At 44.7% G+C, this 19,372-nt stretch overlaps 1 protein-coding gene across 1 annotated transcript in view; it reads right to left on the bottom strand.

The window, feature by feature from the left end:
* Positions 1-19,372, bottom strand: part of STAB2 (stabilin 2) — a 270,647-nt gene that overhangs the window by 209,591 nt on the left and 41,684 nt on the right. The window contains exons 6-9 of the mRNA XM_030214413.1: positions 18,806-18,901; positions 14,453-14,572; positions 11,441-11,637; positions 3,137-3,270 (exon numbers count right to left, since the gene is read on the bottom strand). Of these exons, the coding sequence (XP_030070273.1) occupies positions 3,137-3,270; positions 11,441-11,637; positions 14,453-14,572; positions 18,806-18,901 (547 nt within the window). The remainder of the gene's footprint in view (positions 1-3,136; positions 3,271-11,440; positions 11,638-14,452; positions 14,573-18,805; positions 18,902-19,372) is intronic.

Below are 19,372 nucleotides of genomic sequence, written 5' to 3' on the forward strand. Positions count from 1 at the left end.
TTGGGTTAACACTGCTTGAGAATATTGATTTAACCATTAGAAAACTCATATTTTGATCAACCACTTTGAAAAGGAAATGCCATTGAATTGTATCAGGAAGCTTATATAAAGTTTTAATGGAGACTTTCTCGTTTAAATAGCTGTTTTGGTCTTTTCAAATTGCCTTTGGAGGTTTCTACCCCTCCCCAGATGGCAATATTTAAGATTGTGCACAGGCAAAATATATGTTTTTAAAAAATTTAAAACCACATTTTTATAGAACATTTTCCAGAAGTAAAAACAAAACACAGCCAAATCTAGCACATATCCGCAAGTTACATTTCCTCAACATTAAATCAACAATAAAGCAAAAAGAGAGAACCCTTACCCTATAGTAAACGTATTTTCAAACCCCAGATCTCCCTTTCATCCTCCCAACCCCTCCAATATGTGCCCAGTAGCTGGCCCATCTTTGAAGGAGTTCCCTCTGATGCAATTGCTCCGTTAATTTTCCCATCACATCTGTCACCCTAGTCATCCAGTCATCAAAGCTGGAGGCTTCTAACTACTGCCACCCTGCTGCAACACAATGCCTCATTATCATCACCACCACCAACTGAGTAACCACTCCACTCAGCTTTCTGAACACGTGAGACCCTTACATTAAACAACAAGACCTAGAATCCCATGGAATTGACATCTGAGTCACTCTTTTAATCCATTCACTCCCCCCCTACTAAATGCACCAATAACTGGACGATCCCACCAAATATGTCATAGTTTCTACCTCCCCACATTGCTTCAAAATATAGCACCCTATGGCTATTTTCTAATATCTTTGTACAAACCAAGGATTTGACTGTGTTCTCAAATATCATCTCCCAAATCCTCTCATTCCAAATCTCCCCTATCTCCCTTCTCCAACCTCTTACAAACCCCTATTGAAGTTCCTTCCCATTACACAGCATTCCATAAATTATGGAAAGGGACCCTTCCTCCCTTGAGGCCATTCCCCTAAATGTAATTTCTCAAAATCTGTTTCTGACTGCCATATTGCTGACAAGAAAATAAATCTAATAGCATCTTCCCTGCTTCTAATCACTCTAACAAGAATCAGCTTCATTGTCAGGTGCTAGGTACCCAATGCACCAATTGTGCGAATCCATGATAGACATCACCCAAGTACATTGGGTGCACCTTTTGATGCTACTGGGGGTCTTCAATATCGAAAAAAGAATCACTGCTAAATTAAACTCCTCAATTTTGTGTTCAAAAGGGGGCTAGACTCAAATTGAGACTGGTGCTCAGGCCTACACGGGCCTAAAAAGTTGCGAGAAAAATAAAGAAAACTTTGAGGGCTGAAAAACTAAGAAAATTACAGGGACGGTAACTAAACGAAAAAATATGATGCAAATAAGGAAGGAGAACCAAGTACTCACATGGGAAGGCACTCTAGAAACAGGAGAAGGGCTGAGGGGAGACCGACAAAACACGACCTCCAAGTTCCATGGAAAAAAAGAGACTGAGGGACTCGCACATCGAGTGGGAAGAAACCCATGCATGCGCAGTGGGATACTGCCAGAACTTTCTTAAAGCTACACATGCTAGGCAGTGTCTGCACCGGGCTCTGTCGGATGACGTCATCCACATGTGAGAATACCTCTGGCCTGCTTGTCCTCGGAGAAAAGTAACTATATCAAATCATAAAAGAGATCTATAAGAAGATTTTGCAGCAGTGTATACCGAATGTTGCAGCTGCCGCTCCCCTCCTGTACTTCTTATAGCATTTACTGGAGAGAGGAGAGACAAGGTTGAAACTCCCCAACCTGTGTTATAAGTACATAAGTAATGCCACACTGGGAAAAGACCAAGGGTCCATTGAGCCCAGCATCCTGTCCACGACAGTGGCCTATCCAGGCCAAGGGCACCTGGCAAGCTTCCCAATTGTACAAACATTCTATACATGTTATTCCCGGAATTGTGGATTTTTCCCAAGTCCATTTAGTAGCGGTTTATGGACTTGTCCTTTAGGAAACCATCTAATCCCCTTTTAAACTCTGCCAAGATAATTCCAGAGTTTAATTACGCGTTGGGTGAAGAAAAAAATTTTCTCCGATTTGTTTTAAATTTACTACACTGTAGTTTCATTGCATGCCCCCTAGTCCTAGTATTTATGGAAAGCGTGAACAGATGCTTCACATCCACCTGTTCCACTCCATTCATTATTTTATATACCTCTATCATGTCTCCCCTCAGCCGTCTCTTCTCCAAGCTGAAAAGCCCTAGCCTCCTTAGTCTTTCTTCATAGGGAAGTCGTCCCATCCCCGCTATCATTTTAGTTGCCCTTCGCTGCACCTTTTCCAATTCCACTATATCTTTCTTGAGATGTGGCGACCAGAATTGAACACAATACTCAAGGTGCGGTCGCACCATGGAGCGATATAACGGCATTATAACATCCTCACACCTGTTTTCCATACCTTTCCTAGTAATACCCAACATTCTATTTGCTTTCCGAGCCGCAGCAGCACACTGAGCAGAAGGTTTCAGTGTATTATCGACAACGACACCCAGATCCCTTTCTTGGTCTGTAACTCCTAACGTGGAACCTTGCATGACGTAGCTATAATTTGGGTTCTTTTTTCCCACATGCATCACCTTGCACTTGCTCACATTAAACGTCATCTGCCATTTAGCCGTCCCAGTCTCCCAGTCCCGTAAGATCCTTCTGTAATTTTTCACAATCCTGTCACGAGTTAAAGACTTTGAATAACTTTGTGTCATCAGCAAATTTAATTACCTCGCTAGTTACTCCCATCTCTAAATCATTTATAAATATATTAAAAAGCAGCGGTCCTAGCACAGTGTTAAAAGTGTTCCAGAATAGTGCTACAGGAAATTTACAAGGGTTGGAAGGGATTATTGCTAAAGATTGAGGGCTAAAGCCCAGTTAAGAATCTCTTATGAACTTTTTGGATTAGGTGTAACTGTTGCTATTTTTTCTATTCTTGAGAATTATACCTATGATACTCTAACCCAACTCATTGCATTTTCTTACAGAAAATATATAGCATTTATATTATACCAAATTTACTTACTTAATAGTCCTTTCTAATTCTAACCTCTTTAAGTTTTTTTTTCACCTGGCAGTACTTACTGAGTTCGTCCAGGGGCAACTGTAGTGCAGTTTGCGTTTTTATGGCAGGGGTTGAGGACTTTACAGACATCTCTCAGACTGCATCCTATTCCAGGCTGATATCTGTCATATCCTTCTTTACATTCACAGTGATACTAAATTAAAAGAAAAAAAAAAAACACACAGAATTTTACTTCTCTGATCAATTTTTTTAGTGTCCTGTACTTGTCCTTCCAGTTGAGAATACAAGTGAGGATTACAAATGGAAGGCTGAACAAGAGGTCATAGGTCAGGATGATATTGAGAAATGATATCGCAGTGACTGAAATGACAGGGGCTTGGGGAAAGGAAGAAACGATATGGATCACCTTAAAAAGAGATGATAGAACCTCTGTCCACGTGGGTGTTCTCTACAAACCTCAGACACAATTGGAGGAATTAGATAAAGATCTGATCGCGGATATTCAAAAGTTGGGAAAGAAGAGAGAGGTGCTTTTGCTGGGAGATTTCAATCTGCCGGATGTAGATTGGAAGGTTCCATCTGCGGAATCGGAAAGAAGTAGAGAGATCGTGGATGCTTTCCAAAGTGCTCTGCTCAGACAAATGGTGACGGAACCCACGAGGGAGGGAGCGACACTTAATCTGGTGCTCACAAATGGGGATAGTGTATCAAATGTCCGAGTGGGTGCCCACCTGGGCAGCAATGACCATCAAACAGTTTGGTTTGATATGACAGCTGAAGTGGAGGGAGGCCATGCAAAAGTCAGTCCTGGATTTCATGCATGCTGACTTTAGTAAAATGGGGGAATACCTGAGGAAGGAGCTGATGGACTGGGAGGACATACGAGAAGTGGAAGGGCAGTGGTCCAGGCTGAAAGAAGCTATAAATATGGCCACAAACCTTTATGTAAGGAGAGTAAATAAAAGCAAGAGAAAAAGGAAACCGATATGGTTCTCCAAGCAAGTGGCTGAGAAAATAAGGGCTAAAATGTTGGCATTCTAGAAATACAGAAAAACTCAAGAAGAGGAACACGGAGAGGAATACCAGATGAAATTGAAAGAAGCCAAGAGAGAGATACGTCTGGCAAAAGCGCAAGCAGAAGAACAAATGGCTAGAAAGGTAAGGAGGGGTGACAATAATTTCTTCAGGTATATTAGTGAAAGGAGAATGACTAAAAAGGGAATTGTTAGACTGAAAGATGCTGCGAACCGCTATGTAGATAATGATGAAGAAAAGGCAAATTTGCTAAATAGATACTTTTGCTCTGTTTTCACAGAAGAAAATCCTGGAGAAGGACCGCGATTGACTGGCAAAAGTACATATGAGAATGGAGTGGATAGAACACCGTTCACGGAAGAGAGTGTGTATGAACAACTAGGAAATCTAAAGGTGGACAAAGCCATGGGACCGGACGGGATCCACCCCAGGATATTGAGGAGCTCAGAGAGGTTCTGGCGGGTCCTCTTAGAGATTTGTTTAATAAATCCTTGGAGATGGGAGAGGTTCCATGGGATTGGAGAACGGCAGAGGTGGTCCCTCTTCACAAAAGTGGTGATAGGGAAGCTGGAAACTACAGGCCGGTAAGCCTCACTTTGGTTATTGGAAAAGTAATGGAAACGATGCTGAAGGAAAGGATAGTGAATTTCCTGGAAGCCAATAAGTTGAAGATCCGAGACAACATGGTTTTACCAAAGGGAAATTGTGCCAAACGAATCTCATTGAATTCTTTGACCGGGTGACTGAAGAATTGAAGCAGGGACGTGCTATAAACGTAATCTACTTAGATTTCAGCAAAGCTTTTGACACGGTTCCCCACAGGAGGCTCTTAAATAAACTGGACAGGCTGAAGACAGGGCCTGACATGGTGAACTGGATTAGGAACTGGTTGACGGACAGACACCAGAGGGTGGTGGTTAATGGAATTCGCTCGAATGAGAGAAAGATGAGTAGTGGAGTGCCTCAGGGATTGGTGCTGGGCCGATTCTGTTCAATATATTTGTGAGTGACATTGCCAAAGGGATAGAAGGTAAAGTTTGCCTTTTGCCGACGATACTAAAATTTGTAACAGAGTGGACACCTGGGAGGGAGTGGAAAACATGAAAAAGGATCTGCGGAAGCTAGAAGAATGGTCTAAGGTTTGGCAATTAAAATTTAATGCGAAAAAATGCAAAGTGATGCACTTAGGAAGTAGAAATCCACGGGAGACGTATGTGTTAGGCAGTGAGAGTCTGATATGTACAGACGGGGAGAGGGATCTTGGGGTGATAGTATCTGAGGATCTGAAAGTGATGAAACAGTGTGATAAGGCAGTGGCCATAGCTAGAAGGTTGCTAGGCTATATATAGAGAGGTGTGACCAGCAGAAGAAAGGAAGTGTTGATGCCCCTTTATAAGTCGTTGGTGAGGCCCCACCTGGAGTATTGTGTTCAGTTTTGGAGGCCGTATCTTGCTAAGGATGTAAAAAGAATTGAAGTGGTGCAAAGAAAAACTACGAGAATGGTATGGCATTTGCGTTACAAGACGTATGAGGAGAGACTTGCTGACCTGCACATGTATATCCTGGAGGAAAGGAGAAACAGGGGTGATATGATACAGACGTTCAAATATTTGAAAGATATTAATTTGCAAATGAATCTTTTCCGGAAATGAGAAGGCGGTAGAACTAGAGGACATGAAATGAGATTGAAGGTGGGCAGACTCAAGAAAAATGTCAGGAAGTATTTTTTCACGGAGAGAGTGGTGGATGCTTGGAATGCCCTCCCGCGGGAGGTGGTGGAGATGAAAACAGTAACGGAATTCAAAAATGTGTGGGATAAACATAAAGGAATCCTGTTCAGAAGGAATGGATCCTCAGAAGCTTAGTGGAGATTGGGTGGCAGAGCCGGTGGTGGAGGGCGGGGCTGGTGGTTGGGAGGCGGGGCTAGTGCTCGGCAGACTTCTATGGTCTGTGCCCTGAAAATGGCAGATACTAATCAAGGTTAGGTATACACAAAAAATAGCACGTATGAGTTATCTTGTTGGGCAGACTGGATGGACCGTGCAGGTCTTTCTCTGCCGTCATCATCTACTATGTTACATTGGCATGAATGGGTGTAAGTCAGTCACAACAAGGGCGATGAAAAGAAGGGGGGAAACAGACGATGTACAAACTTGCACCTTTATTGAACATACAAGACTCTACACGAACCATGTTTCGGCCCGCAAGGGCCTTCCTGAGGAGTTTCTAAAAACATATATAAAATATAAAAATTATATATAAGATACAAAAATTAAAATAAGCTACATTGACACAGTAAAAATATTAGAAATGTTTGTACTTATATTTGATGTGTTATTTTATCAACATCTTATAGCATATCCTTTAATTATGCTGATTTATTATTAATTTATACAGATATATGCATATGCATATTTATTTATGTATTTATTATGCTTTTTTGCCTTTTGTCATGCATGTTTCTCTATATATTGTAAAGGTGCTGAGCGTCTCTCCGCCTCTGGGACTATTCGCCTTTCTCAGCCTCCTCTATCATACACTTCTTCTCCAACAAAAAACAGGAAAAACACAGGATCAAACAATAACTTTTCCTTTTATTTTTATCCTTCAGCTTGGTAGAACACAGCCCGGGCTTCCGCTGCTGATTCCCCTCTTCCCCCTTTAGTCTTGGGAGAAGCAGCGGACCCGTCAAGAAACCCTTTTCGGGCCGGTCAGGTTTATCAGAACACTGCCCCCCCCCCCTTTACCGGCGGGTTCCCCTAAGCCTAGTTCCGGTCAGTACGGCTGGCCCAAAACAGCTCAATATAACTTGGCTTTAAATCCACAGTTCATGTGGCCAAGCTCTCAAAAACAGTTCAATATAACTTGGCTTTTAAATCCACAGTTCATGTAGCCAAGCTCTCAAAAACAGTTCAATATAACTTGGCTTTTAAATCCATAGTTCATGTAGCCAAGCTCTCAAAAACAGTTCAATATAACTTGGCTTTTAAATCCACAGTTCATGTAGCCAAGTTCTCAAAACAGTTCGATATAACTTGGCTTTTAAATCCACAGTTCATGTAGCCGCTTGTGGACTCAAAGCCTGGGGTCCCTCCCTCTTGGTCAGTCTCTCTTTCTCACCTGACCTCCTCCCGCTTTGACCCCTCTTTCTTTGGCCCGGATCCTCTCTTTTCCAGGGGCCCTTCTTACTTCTATGCGTTCCTCTGGCCAGGGCAGAAATGTCCATGGGCTCCTCCAGGGCCTGCTCCTGGGCGGTTACCTCCATCTCCCAAGGCCCCCCTTCTCTCTCCTCCTTCTCAGGAGCCCAGTCCATGCTCTCTTCGCCCCACCCTTTTTCTCCCAGCTGCTCCTCCTTTTCCTCATTAACCTTTTCCCACCTGTTCCACCTCCCCCTCCCCCAGGTTGTAGAATTAGTATTTCTCCTTCCCTGGCAGCCCCCTTCTGGCGCCTCCTGGGAGTACGCCCTGGTTTGTCTCCCTTGGACCCAAGGTGGATGCTGGGAGTTGTAGTTTCTAATTTGAAGTCTTCTCCTGGGGAAAATCTGCCTGTAAGGGCGAGACTCCTCTGGGGCTTTTTGGGGTCTGCAGGGGCGTTCTCCCCCCTTTTCTTCCTGCTCTCTACTATTCTCCCCATATTCTTTACAATATGTATTTAGAATGTTAACTTCACCTTTGTAATTTTTAAATTGATCATTTTCTTATATTTTCATGTTTTTAACATATCTTTTACTGCAGCTGTAAAACTGCTTATTTTCTATTATTTTCATTTCTGAATGTATGCTAATGTTGCCATTTATCACACGACCATTTTTGAAAAATACTGTAGCAGCATTTACCCCTACCTATTTTGTAGATGGAAAGAGCATTTGTGCAATCCATACATTAACCAGTTACCATGTGGTAATGTAGATGTGATACCTGGTTAGCGCAGGAACACCTACCCACCCATATTGAAAAGAGTTTTCAATATGTGTTTAAAGTACCTCTGACATGCCCCTGAGAAAATTACAAAAAGTATTAGCGCGTGCATATCCAAAAGCTAATGCAGGATGCATTAGGCATTTCTTGTCACATTAGGCATGCATTAGCGCCCAACGTAGTTTAGTCAAAGGGTTCGGGGCTGCCGAGAGACTGGGCCGGGCCCGGGGCAAGGCCGCCCCCCGAGGTCACCGCTGCCGCTCCCCCCTCCGTCCGACCCCTCCATCCGCCACCGGGCCGGGCCCCCTGCATTGAAATCACAGTGCCTCTCACCTCCGTGTGAAAGTGCTGCAGGCAGCAGGGCAGCAGATCGCCTCCCTTCGGCCCTCCTTCCCTCCTTGTGTCCCGCCCTCGCGGAAGTTATGTCAGATGAGGGCGGGACACAGGGAGGGAAGGAGGCCCGAAGGGAAGCGATCTACTGCCCTGCTACCTGCAGCGCTTTCACATGGAGGTGAGAGGCGCTGTGATTTTAATGCAGGGGGCCTGGCCCAGTGGCAGACGGTCGACGAGGGAGGGTGGGTGGGAATTTTGTCCCCCCTGCCCCCCCCCTCGGCGGCTATGAAAGGGTCCCTTTATATGGTTACTTGGGGCCCTTTACAAAGGCATGGTAGGCTCTATGCTCGTGCAGCATGCACCAAAATGAGACTACCGCCAGGCTAGTGTGCACGCCTGGTGCTAATTTTGGATTTGGTGCCACCCATACCGCCAGGACAAATTATTTTCTACCACGTGCGGCATTTCTGGCATTAATCTGCAGTTGGCACGTGCCAACCGGTCACCACGCATTTAGCGCATGAGTCCTTACTGCTAGATCAATGGGTGGCGTTAAGGGCTCAGGCCATAAATAGGCGCATGCTGGTTTCAATTTTACCGCAGGCCCTTTTCCCGACCCATTGAAAAAAAGCCCTTTTTCCCAGACGCAGTAAAAACTGGCCCAGTGCACATCAAAAACACGCACCCACACTACCACAGGCCAAGTTTTGTTGTGGTTTAGTAAAAAAGAAGGCCGGCTCGGACGAGCATTTGGCCGGCTTCACTTGGTCCATTTATTTTTAGGACCAAGCCTCAAAAAAGTGCCTCAATTGACCAGATGACCACCGGAGGGAATCGGGGATCACCTCCCCTTACTCCTCCAGTGGTCACCAACCCCCTCCCACCCTAAAAAAATTAAAAAAAAACAACCTTTTTTGCTAGCCTGTATGCCAGCCTGAAATGTCATACCCAGTTCCCTGACAGCAGTATGCAGGTCCCTGGAGCAGTTTTTTGTGGGTGCAGTGCACTTCAGGCAGGTGGACCCAGGCCCACCCCCCCTTCCTGTTACACTTGTGGTGGTAAATGGGAGCCCTCCACCCCCCCCAAAACCCAGTGTACCCATATGTAGGTGCCCCCTTCACCCCTTAGGGCTATGGTAGTGGTGTACAGTTGTGGAGAGTGGGTTTTGGGGGGCTCAGCACACAAGGTAAGGGAGGTATGCACCTGGGAGCAATTTTTGAAGTCCACTGCAGTGCCCCCTAGGATGCCCGGTTCGTGTCCTAGCATGTCAGGGGGACCAGTGCACTACAAATGCTGGCCCCTCCCGCGACCAAATGCCTTGGATTTGGCCGGGTATGAGATGGCCGGCATCGGTTTCCATTATCGGCGAAAACCGATGCCGGCCATCTCGGACATTTGGCCGGCCCCAACCGTATTATCGAAACAAAAGATGGCCGGCCATCTTTTTCGATAATACGGTTCGGGACTGCCATTCGATTATGCCCCTCCACAGGGATATTGAAGGCACGTACATAGTTAATGCACACACATGTTTAATGCACATTAAAAACGTTAACGCCCCTATAATGCTGCTTAGTAAACTGGGCCCTTACAGTATTCTGTAAATTATCTGCCACATTCTATATAATGTGCCTAGAGATCCCCCCCAAAATCGAGGTGTATTCTATAACAACGTGTGTAACTTAATTGGCTTAACAAGCCAATCAGCATATTTCACAGCACTTAACAAGCAATAATGAGCACTAATTGGCAATAATTAGAATTTACACACATAACTCGCTATGCTAAAGCAGTGCAGTTCACAAGGGTCAAAAGGGGCATAGCTATGGGTAAGGAAATGGGCGTTTGGTGGGCGTTCCAAAATTTATGGCCTGCTGCACTTAAATCTATGCACTGGGATTTATGCCACATTTTCGTTGCTGTAAATGGATGGGCATAGTTTTAACCGCTGGGATATCAACTAAACATATTCTATATACTGCGTGTAAATCTAGGTGTCACTAATAGAATATGTTTAGGCGGAAATGTTTACCACGTGGATTTTTTAGGTGCCCCATATATAGAACCTGGCCCTAGGTATGTAGATGGGAGCTCCGTCTATTTCTCAATCATGCCCCGCCCATGCATGTGCCCTCCTTCCAAAATATGCATTGTGCAAAATAGGTGCATATTTCCAGAATAGTTTTTAGGTAGAATATTGGCATATATGCGTGCATGTGTGCACATATCCACACTTATGCTAATATTCTAAACATTTATGCATTTACCCCCTGATTCTATTAAAGTCACCAAAAATTGAACGTGCAAATTTAGGCATGGCCCCGATTTGAACGCACAATTCAATAGACTAACAAGCCAATAATTGACTTTTTACAAGTAATTATTGGCACTAATTAGATTTAATTGGGACTATGTGCATAAATTTACTTTCAGCTGAAAAAAGCAGGCCTAAAAATGGGAGGGTCATGGGCTTTTCAGGGAATGTGGTTTTGAGTTATGCACGTAATTATAGAATGTGGGTGCTCCACGCGTAAAGTCAGGCATGGGCGTTTGCATCACATTTTCGCTTAATGTAGATGTGTTCTTTCCGCTTAAGCATTATTCTGTAAACCAGTGCGGATTATAGAATACCGCTTTAGCGTTTTTTTTGGCACCGATTTTTAGGCGCTATTTATAGAACCTAGCCCTTAATGTGCCTAAATGTTAGTGCCCAGCTTATATAGTTGCCCTTATAAGGCCCATGATGAAATCCTCTGGAATGCCCCTGGAACTGAGTTCAATGTGAATATATTTATTTATAACATTTGTTTCCCACATTTTCCCACCTATTTGCAGGCTCAATGTGGCTTACATAATTCCGTAAGTGGTGATTACCAGTTCCGGATAGGAGAAATACATAGTTGGGGTAAAGGGGCAGATTAGGTTAGGTTACAAGAGGAAAGTTCGTCCTATGATAAGAGCTAAAGGTAATAGGTTAAACTTCATTCATGACAAAAAAGCTTGAACAATTAGGATCATTAAACTGGAAATCAAGATAATTAGCAAGACATTATATATCTTATTATGTTTGATGCTTACCTTTCCAGGGCCATCGTATTTACAGATAGAAGAGCTTGTTGGACAGTTTCCAAAGTTTTCTTGACAGGGATCAAAAGGTAGGCAAACTAGGCCATCCCCCTCATAACCTTCATGACAGGTACATTTATGCTTATTGGGTCCAAGGTAGGTGCAATCAGCATGGGAACTGCAGATGGTTTTAGTGCAGGGGTTGATAGCTGGGACAAGAAAAACAATAGAGAATTAATTAATGTAGGAATAAGGTGACAAGTCCTGATGAGCAGTTTCAAGGATGCACTACTTTTTAATAATTCAGGGGTCCTTTTACAAAGGTGCGGTAGACTCTATGCGTGTGCAATGCATGCCAAAAACGACACTACCGCCAGGCTAGTGTGCACCCCTAGCAGTAATTTCGGATCTGGCGCATGCCCATAACACACAGACAAATTATTTAGTATTTCCTACTGCACGCGGCGTTTCCGTCTTTAATCGGCAGTTGTTGCATGCCGATCAGTCGCCACTCATGTAGTGCATGAGCCCTTACTGCTAGATCAATGGGCGGTGTTAAGGGCTCAGGCTGTAAATAGGCGCACACTGGTTTCAATTTTACCGCAGGCCCTTTTTCCGGCCCATTGAAAAAGTCCATTTTCACAGATGCGGTAAAAACTGGCCCAGCGCATTCCCAAAAGACATGCTCGCACTACCACAGGCCACTTTTTACCGCGGTTTAGTAAAATGACCCCTCAATGTTGAATCCTATAGAACAGGAAAACAAGGAAAAAGGAGAATTAATTGTTTTTATATTTGAAAGCATCCAGTTGAGCTATGTATTCAGATATCATAGCATATATTATGCTGTTAAATCAGGAACTACTGCTCACTATGTATCAAGCCACGTTATTAAGGACTACATTCATTCAGTAAATGACACCAAAATTTGGGCACTGAAAAAATCTGTGTGGAGTGCTATTCTATTGTCAGACTTGTGAGTTCTTGTACCAAGTAGAGCACTGCTGAGCCCGGCACTCGGGACCAGGTTCTGCTTGGTGGCCAGACAACCCTGGGTTTCACCTGCGCTGACCGCCGTTCCACAGAGGTTGAGCCCCTAGGTGTGGGTGGCCTGCAGGACTTACGAAACGGAGATGGAAGCGGGGTGGTGAATGTATCAGCCAGGCAGGCAGCAGGCAAAAGAGTGACCCAGATATAGGCAAAGTCAATAGGCAGGCAGCAAGCAGGGGAGTAATCCAGGAACAGGCAATGTCAACAGGCAGGCAGCTGGCAGGGGAGTAATCCAGGTACAGGCAATGTCAATAGGCAAACAACAGACAAGAGAGTAATCCAGGCATAGGTAAAGTCAATAGGCAGGCAGCGGGGTCAAGAGAGTAATCCAGGTACAGGCAAAGTCAGCAATGAGGGACAAAGTAGAGAAGAAGCAAACTACTGAGCAAGTAACACCTACCAAAGTAGAAGCCGAAGCCTAGAGTCCAGGAAGAGCTCAGCTGATAAAGTTCTGGCGTCTGACATCAGCAGGGACCAGCAGGGAGAAGGAGCACAGCCATAGGAGAAGAGCAGGGGAAGGAAGAACCGGAAGACCAATAGGAGAGAAGCAAGGGAAGCTAGGCAGAGAGGGAGCAGACAGGTGCGTGGAAGCAAAGCAATCAAGGAACCTGGAAGCCAGGCAGAGAGAGAGCAGACCCAGGTGCATGGAAACAAAGCAATCAAGGAGCCTGCAGCCAGAGAAGAACTACACACACATGGCTCAGGGCTGTGCCAGTCAAGTGTGTGTGTCAACAGGACCCCGCGCAGCCCTAGGACGCTGCTTGCGTTGAGGTAGGGGACATAACATCTATAAACGGCGCTCTGAGTCAGTGGCGATCCTTGGTCGGCTGCCATCCGGGGTGGATCGCCGCTGCGCACCCCCCCCAGGTGCAGCGGCATCCGTCCCCTCCCCTGGGTGCAGCACGACACCCCCCCGGCATATAACCTCCCCCCCGGCATATCACCCAAGGCCCCCCCCCCCCCGAGTGTATTCTTACCTGCTGGAAGTAACCTGTTCTGGGGTAGAGGGAGCAGGGAATCAGCGGAGCTGACAGTCACGTGGCTGCTCTCTGCACCCCTCCAGCAGCGTGCACCCGGGGCGGACCGCCCCCTCCGCCCTGCTCTCTGTACGCCACTGCTCTGAGTTGCATGCTATTTATAGATTAACACTTGTCAAGGACAGTGGGGGTTGGACTATGGATCTCCAAGAATAAACTATGAGGACTCAAAAATTTCAAACTGAAAATGTATTGATGACTGCAGACTCAACACAGTACTGTGTTTCGACTGGCTGGCCTGCCTCATGAGTCTGAGCACTGTATATAGTGAAAAAAATATCCAATGATTCAATGGTGATATTGAACACTGAAAGGATATTGGAAGAGGGGTCTTGAAAAAGACCTTTTAAAAATATTGTAAGGATACAGCGATGTTTTCAAATAGTCAAGTGCTGTCAAAGCAACATTGCTGTATCCTTAAAATATTTTACCAAAGGTTTTTTTCAAGGCCACTCTTCCAAAATCCTTTTGGTGTTCAATATCACTGTATTCTGTTCAGTGGAGTGCGTAAACACTGAAAAGGGGGTGTGGCTATGGGAGGGGCATGGGCGTTCCTAAAAATGATGTACGCTGTTAAAGAATATGCCCGATCCGCACCTAAGTTAGGCATGGGAATTTGCACCAGGTTTTAGTTGGAGTAAATGGCCACACCTACATTTTAGTCACGGGGATGGGCGTATACACATTCTATAAACAATGCCTAACTTTAGATGAGGTTTATAGAAAAGCACCAAGTACGTTTTTTTCCAAGTGCCATATATAGAATTACCCCCTAACTGCTTAGTGCTTTTTAGTAAAAAAAACACCCTAGATGTATGGTTATATTGCCTTCATTTATTTGTAATGATAGAAGCAAGAATAAAACGGAATATAAAACAAACAGATCTCTGAAAACAGAACCTCCCCAAAAGACATGGCAGGACAGAAAGTTACTTACGTTTACACTGCTTGCCATCCCCTTCGTAGTTGGGCATACAGGCACACACCAGTGATCCTCCAGTGGAACTGGTGCATCTGGCATTCTCTGGACACTGGAGCTTTACACACTCAGGGAGAGCTAAGGACAAAAAGACAGAGTGCAATGAAGTATTTATTTTATTTATTTATTTTTCTTTTATTAGTAAATATTTTTATTAAATTTTAAAAACACAGCATACAGACTGAAAGAAACACATGTGCCAAAGTACAACAAAACAAAATACACACTAAAATACACAAAGCTAAGTCCATAACAAAAAGTCAACTTGTATTTATTTTAATTGGTTATATTTGATATGCTGCCTTTCAAATTAATAAAATCAAAGTGGCTTACAGTAAAATTATAAAAGAAAGAACTGTAAAAATAAATTCATAAAACACCAAACAACAAGAAACAAAAGAGAGGAAAAATGAATTCACAAGAATTCTCCAGGATGACAATGAATAAACTGGAGACACAGAAGGAAAAAGACACCGAACACTGCATACCAGCATGTTCCTCCATCTGCCCATATAAGGCTAAATTGTAATGGGGGAGGGGTAATTTTGTCTGGATATAAAGTCTGTTTCACTCATAAAAAGGGTTGTCATAAAAATAGTGTCACTGCATATGCATGTAAGATAGGGGGAGGAGGTTGAAAGTTTATTTAAGGAGAGTTTGTCCTTTTATGTCTGTTTATTTATAATCATATATTTTTAAATTGTAGCAACCTTAGAAAAGGTAGGGATAGTGTGGAATAAATCAAATGATACCCTGGGGTGGAGTTGTGACTAGAGACTGCATGGAAACGGGGATTCCTGCGGGTATGGAAAAAGTTGCCACAGGATTCCTGTGGGGATGGAAGAAGCTGCTGTGGGACTCCCACGAGGAGTGTAGTCAAAATCTCTGGTGACTCCAGAATAAGGGTTATAATGCACTTAGGGCTCCTTATACAAAGCGGTGGTAAGCCCAAAACAGACTTACCACTCGCTAAAAAGAAACTACCTACCGCCAGGCAACCGCGGCAGCCCAGCGGTAGTTCCCACCTTCATCGTGCCGTCATATCTAGCGCTACAAAAAATATATATTTATTTTTGTAGCGCTGGTGTGTACCCGGTGGTAATCGGGCAGTGCTGCTCGCTGCCCAGTTACCGCTGGGTTAGTGCGGGAGCCTTTACCGTCACCTCAATGGGTGGCAGTAAGGGCTTCCCCCCAAAAATGGCCGCGCGGCAAGTGCTTCACTTGCCGCATGGCTATTTCTTTTAAAAAAGAAAGTACTACCTTTTTACCCAGTGCGGTAAAAGGGGGCCTCACTGCGCATCAAAAACACGCACCGATGCCGGCACAGGCCCCCCTTTTGATGCAGCTTTGTAAAAGGGGCCCTTAGAAAGGTAATTGGTGCACCAGAATGAAGCTTGGTATGTCCAGAGAGGCAGCTCGATTTGATTTGATTTGCTTGCTTTATTATTTTTGTCTATTAGATTGTAAGCTCTTTGAGCAGGGACTGTCTTTCTTCTATGTTTGTGCAGCGCTGCGTACGCTTTGTAGCGCTATATAAATGCTAAATAGTAGTAGTAGTAGTAGTCTCTTGTAATCAGAGGTGATATTGTGATGTCATAATGCCTCAGGCCACCAATAAGAGCCAACCTCATCAGTGATGTCACAATGGCTTGATTGTCCTATACTTGGCTCACTTTTATTACATAGCTCTTTGAGCAGGGACTGTCTTTCTTCTATGTTTGTGCAGCGCTGCGTACGCTTTGTAGCGCTATATAAATGCTAAATAGTAGTAGTAGTAGCTGAAACACCAGACTGAGGCCAGTGCCGTAGCGAGGGCAGCTGTCACACGGGACGTGTCACCGCTGCACACCCCCCCCCCCGGGTGCAGCACGGCGCACCCTCCCCCCTCTGGAGCGCACCCCCCAGGAGCGTGTACTTACATCGGAAAGCGGCGAGGGACAGGTGGGAGGGCCGAACCGCCCCGAGTGCATGTCGCTGGGAGCTGCGTCGGCTCCGCTGGTTCCCTGCTCTCTCTGCCCCAGAACAGGAAGTAACCTGTTCCGGAGCAGAGGGAGCAGGGAACCAGCGGAGCCGACACCCCCCAGCGGCGTGCACCCGGGGCGGACTGCCCCACCGCCCCCCCCTTCCTATGCCACTGACTGAGGCTTGGAACTCTCACTGGTTGAATAGTTAATACCATTCAAAAGACATGGGAAGTTGTTGGGGCTGGGAGGAAACAGAAGGCTGAAGAAAGTAAATAATAGCATTGACTCATGTGGGTTGGAGGAGATTAATTGTGGGTATGGAATGGATCTTAGCAGGTATGGGTGGGTATGGGTTAGATTCCATAGGGCAGTGATGGCGAACCTTTCAGAGACCGAGTGCCCAAACAGCAACCCAAAATCGAATTATTTATCGCAAAGTGCCGGTACTCATTATGGGCGGGGTTACCACATATGACTCCACCCCTATGATAGCCTATGAGGGGCGGGACCAGAGCTTGAGAGACAGAAGGGAAGGCCGAAGGCGTGACGAGCGAAGAACATGCGCTTCGCTGCCGCTGCACGCCGCCTTAACCCCGAGGACGGTACGCTTTTTAAATTTCAGAGGGGGGGGGGGGGGTTCCTGCTGCTGGGAGGGAGGCCGGGCGGGCGGCCTGATGCTTGTTTGGTTGGAGGGAGGGCGGGAGGCCGGCCGAACTGGTGCTCGGAGGGAGGGAGCTTGGGCAGACCAGCGACGGTGCGCGTGCCAAGGGAGAGGGCTCTGCGTGCCCTCTCTGGCACGCTTGCCATAGGTTTGCCATCACTGCCATAGGGGATGGGCGGGGATGGGTGAAATTTCTGTCCCCGTGCAATTCTCTTGTTGTGACCTATGCACTGATTTTCTAAAATACATGGGTACAAGCATAGCAAACCACCTTCGGCGTAGGTATATGTAAATTTGTGAGCGTGAATTTGCATATTACTGGGACTAGTTCTGGGTACCAATTTTATGAAAGCATATAAGTGTCTGTGTTTCCTTCATAAAATGGACTTTACAGAGTGTCTTTTTCAACTCAGACATAGGAGTCTTGTTACAGAATTAACCCCCTTGGCAAAAATCAAACCTCTGACATTTTCCCTTTTATTTTTTCAATTTATTTTATATATACAGCAAATTATAAATGAACATTGATGTGGTTTTTATAATTAATGGGGCAAGGGGAAGGTTATAAGAAGACGTAACCAAACTGTACATATATGACACACACACAAACACACACACACACACACACACACACAAACATACACACACACACACATATATATATATATATTTTATATATACAGCACATTATAAATGAACATTGATGTGGTTTTTATAATTAATGGGGCAAGGGGAAGGTTATAAGAAGACGTAACCAAACTGTACATATATGACACACACACAAACACACACACACACACACACATATATATATATATATACTGGAAATTTAAGAGTAATGAAAAAAAAGAGGAGATAGTGCCCTTGTATAAGTCTCTGGTGAGACCCCATTTAGAATACTGTGTTCAATTCTGGAGACCACACCTTCAAAAAGATATAAACAAGATGGAGTCGGTCCAAAAGATGGCTACAGAACTGGTCAGGGTATCGGGACAGACTATAGACCTCAATATGTAACCTGAAGAAAGGCGGGAGAAAGGAGATATGATAGAGACTTTTAAATATCTCTGTGGATCAATGTACAGAGGTGAGCCTTTTTCAAATGAAGGAAAACTCCGGGATGAGAGGGCAGAAGGATGAAGTTAAGAGGTTACAGGCTCAGGAGTAATCTTAGGAAATACGAAAAGGGTAGTGGATTCATGGGTAGCCTTCCGGTGGACGCGGTGGAGACAAAGACTATCTGAATTCAAGAAAACGTGGGACAGGCATGTGGGATCTCTTAGGGAGACGAGAAGACAGTGGACGGGCAGACTGGATGAGACATTTGGCCTTTATCTGCCGTCATGTGTCTCTTTCAGGAATTTTAAGATAGAACTTCTTCCAAATAGCTTGTGAACAAACAGTGTGATTGAACTTACCAGCTGTATTTGCGTAGTCTGTCTACCCTCTTTTCCCCTCTCCCTTTCTTCCCCCTCTTTTATTTTCCCCCTTGATGTGATTGTTTGCTTTCCTATATTTTAATGAAGTTCCGTTCTTGTTTCCTCATGTAGGCCTGTATAGCGCTCTGCTCTGTCCGTCAGTTAGACTGGTATAGACTTGGAAATAAATAAATACATAAACATTTTTTTAAAAGCCCCGGTTTAAAGTGTGAAATATAGTACCCTCAGATTTGAGGACGGTACTTACGCTGATCACAGTGACGCCCAGCGTATCCTGATAAACAAGTGCAGGTCCCATCTCCATTGATTCCATTGTTGCATAGCCCATGGACACAATTGCAGACTAGAGGAAAGGAATAAAAGGTTTACTTTGCCATTGCTTGTGGGTTAAACACGTCAATGAATTTTATTTTTCTGTTTGTTTGCTGTTTTCTTTTATATCACTCCACCTTTGTTCCACCCCGCCTTTTTCAAACAACATCACTACCAGATGTGGTAGATATCATCATCCCATAGTCTGAGCATAGCAGGCCCTACTGGACCAGCAAACAAGAACTCAGAACCTGCATTCTCAAAGTGCCATTCATTAAGCGGCAGTTGCTGTCCTTTATTTCAGAACCATTTACACATCTATAACAGCAATATTTACAAGTGTAGACAGCAGTAGCATAGTCAGAATCAAATTGTTTGGGGTGCCATTGGTTAATATGGGCGGGCCATAGGCATTTGTCAGTCTGACTTAACCTTTTAGTCAGGGGCGTAGCCAGACACCTATATTTGGGTGGGCCTGGGCCCAAGATGGGTGGGAAGAAGA

The sequence above is a fragment of the Microcaecilia unicolor genome, chromosome 9, assembly GCF_901765095.1.
Source record: "Microcaecilia unicolor chromosome 9, aMicUni1.1, whole genome shotgun sequence".
Classification (NCBI taxonomy): domain Eukaryota; kingdom Metazoa; phylum Chordata; class Amphibia; order Gymnophiona; family Siphonopidae; genus Microcaecilia; species Microcaecilia unicolor.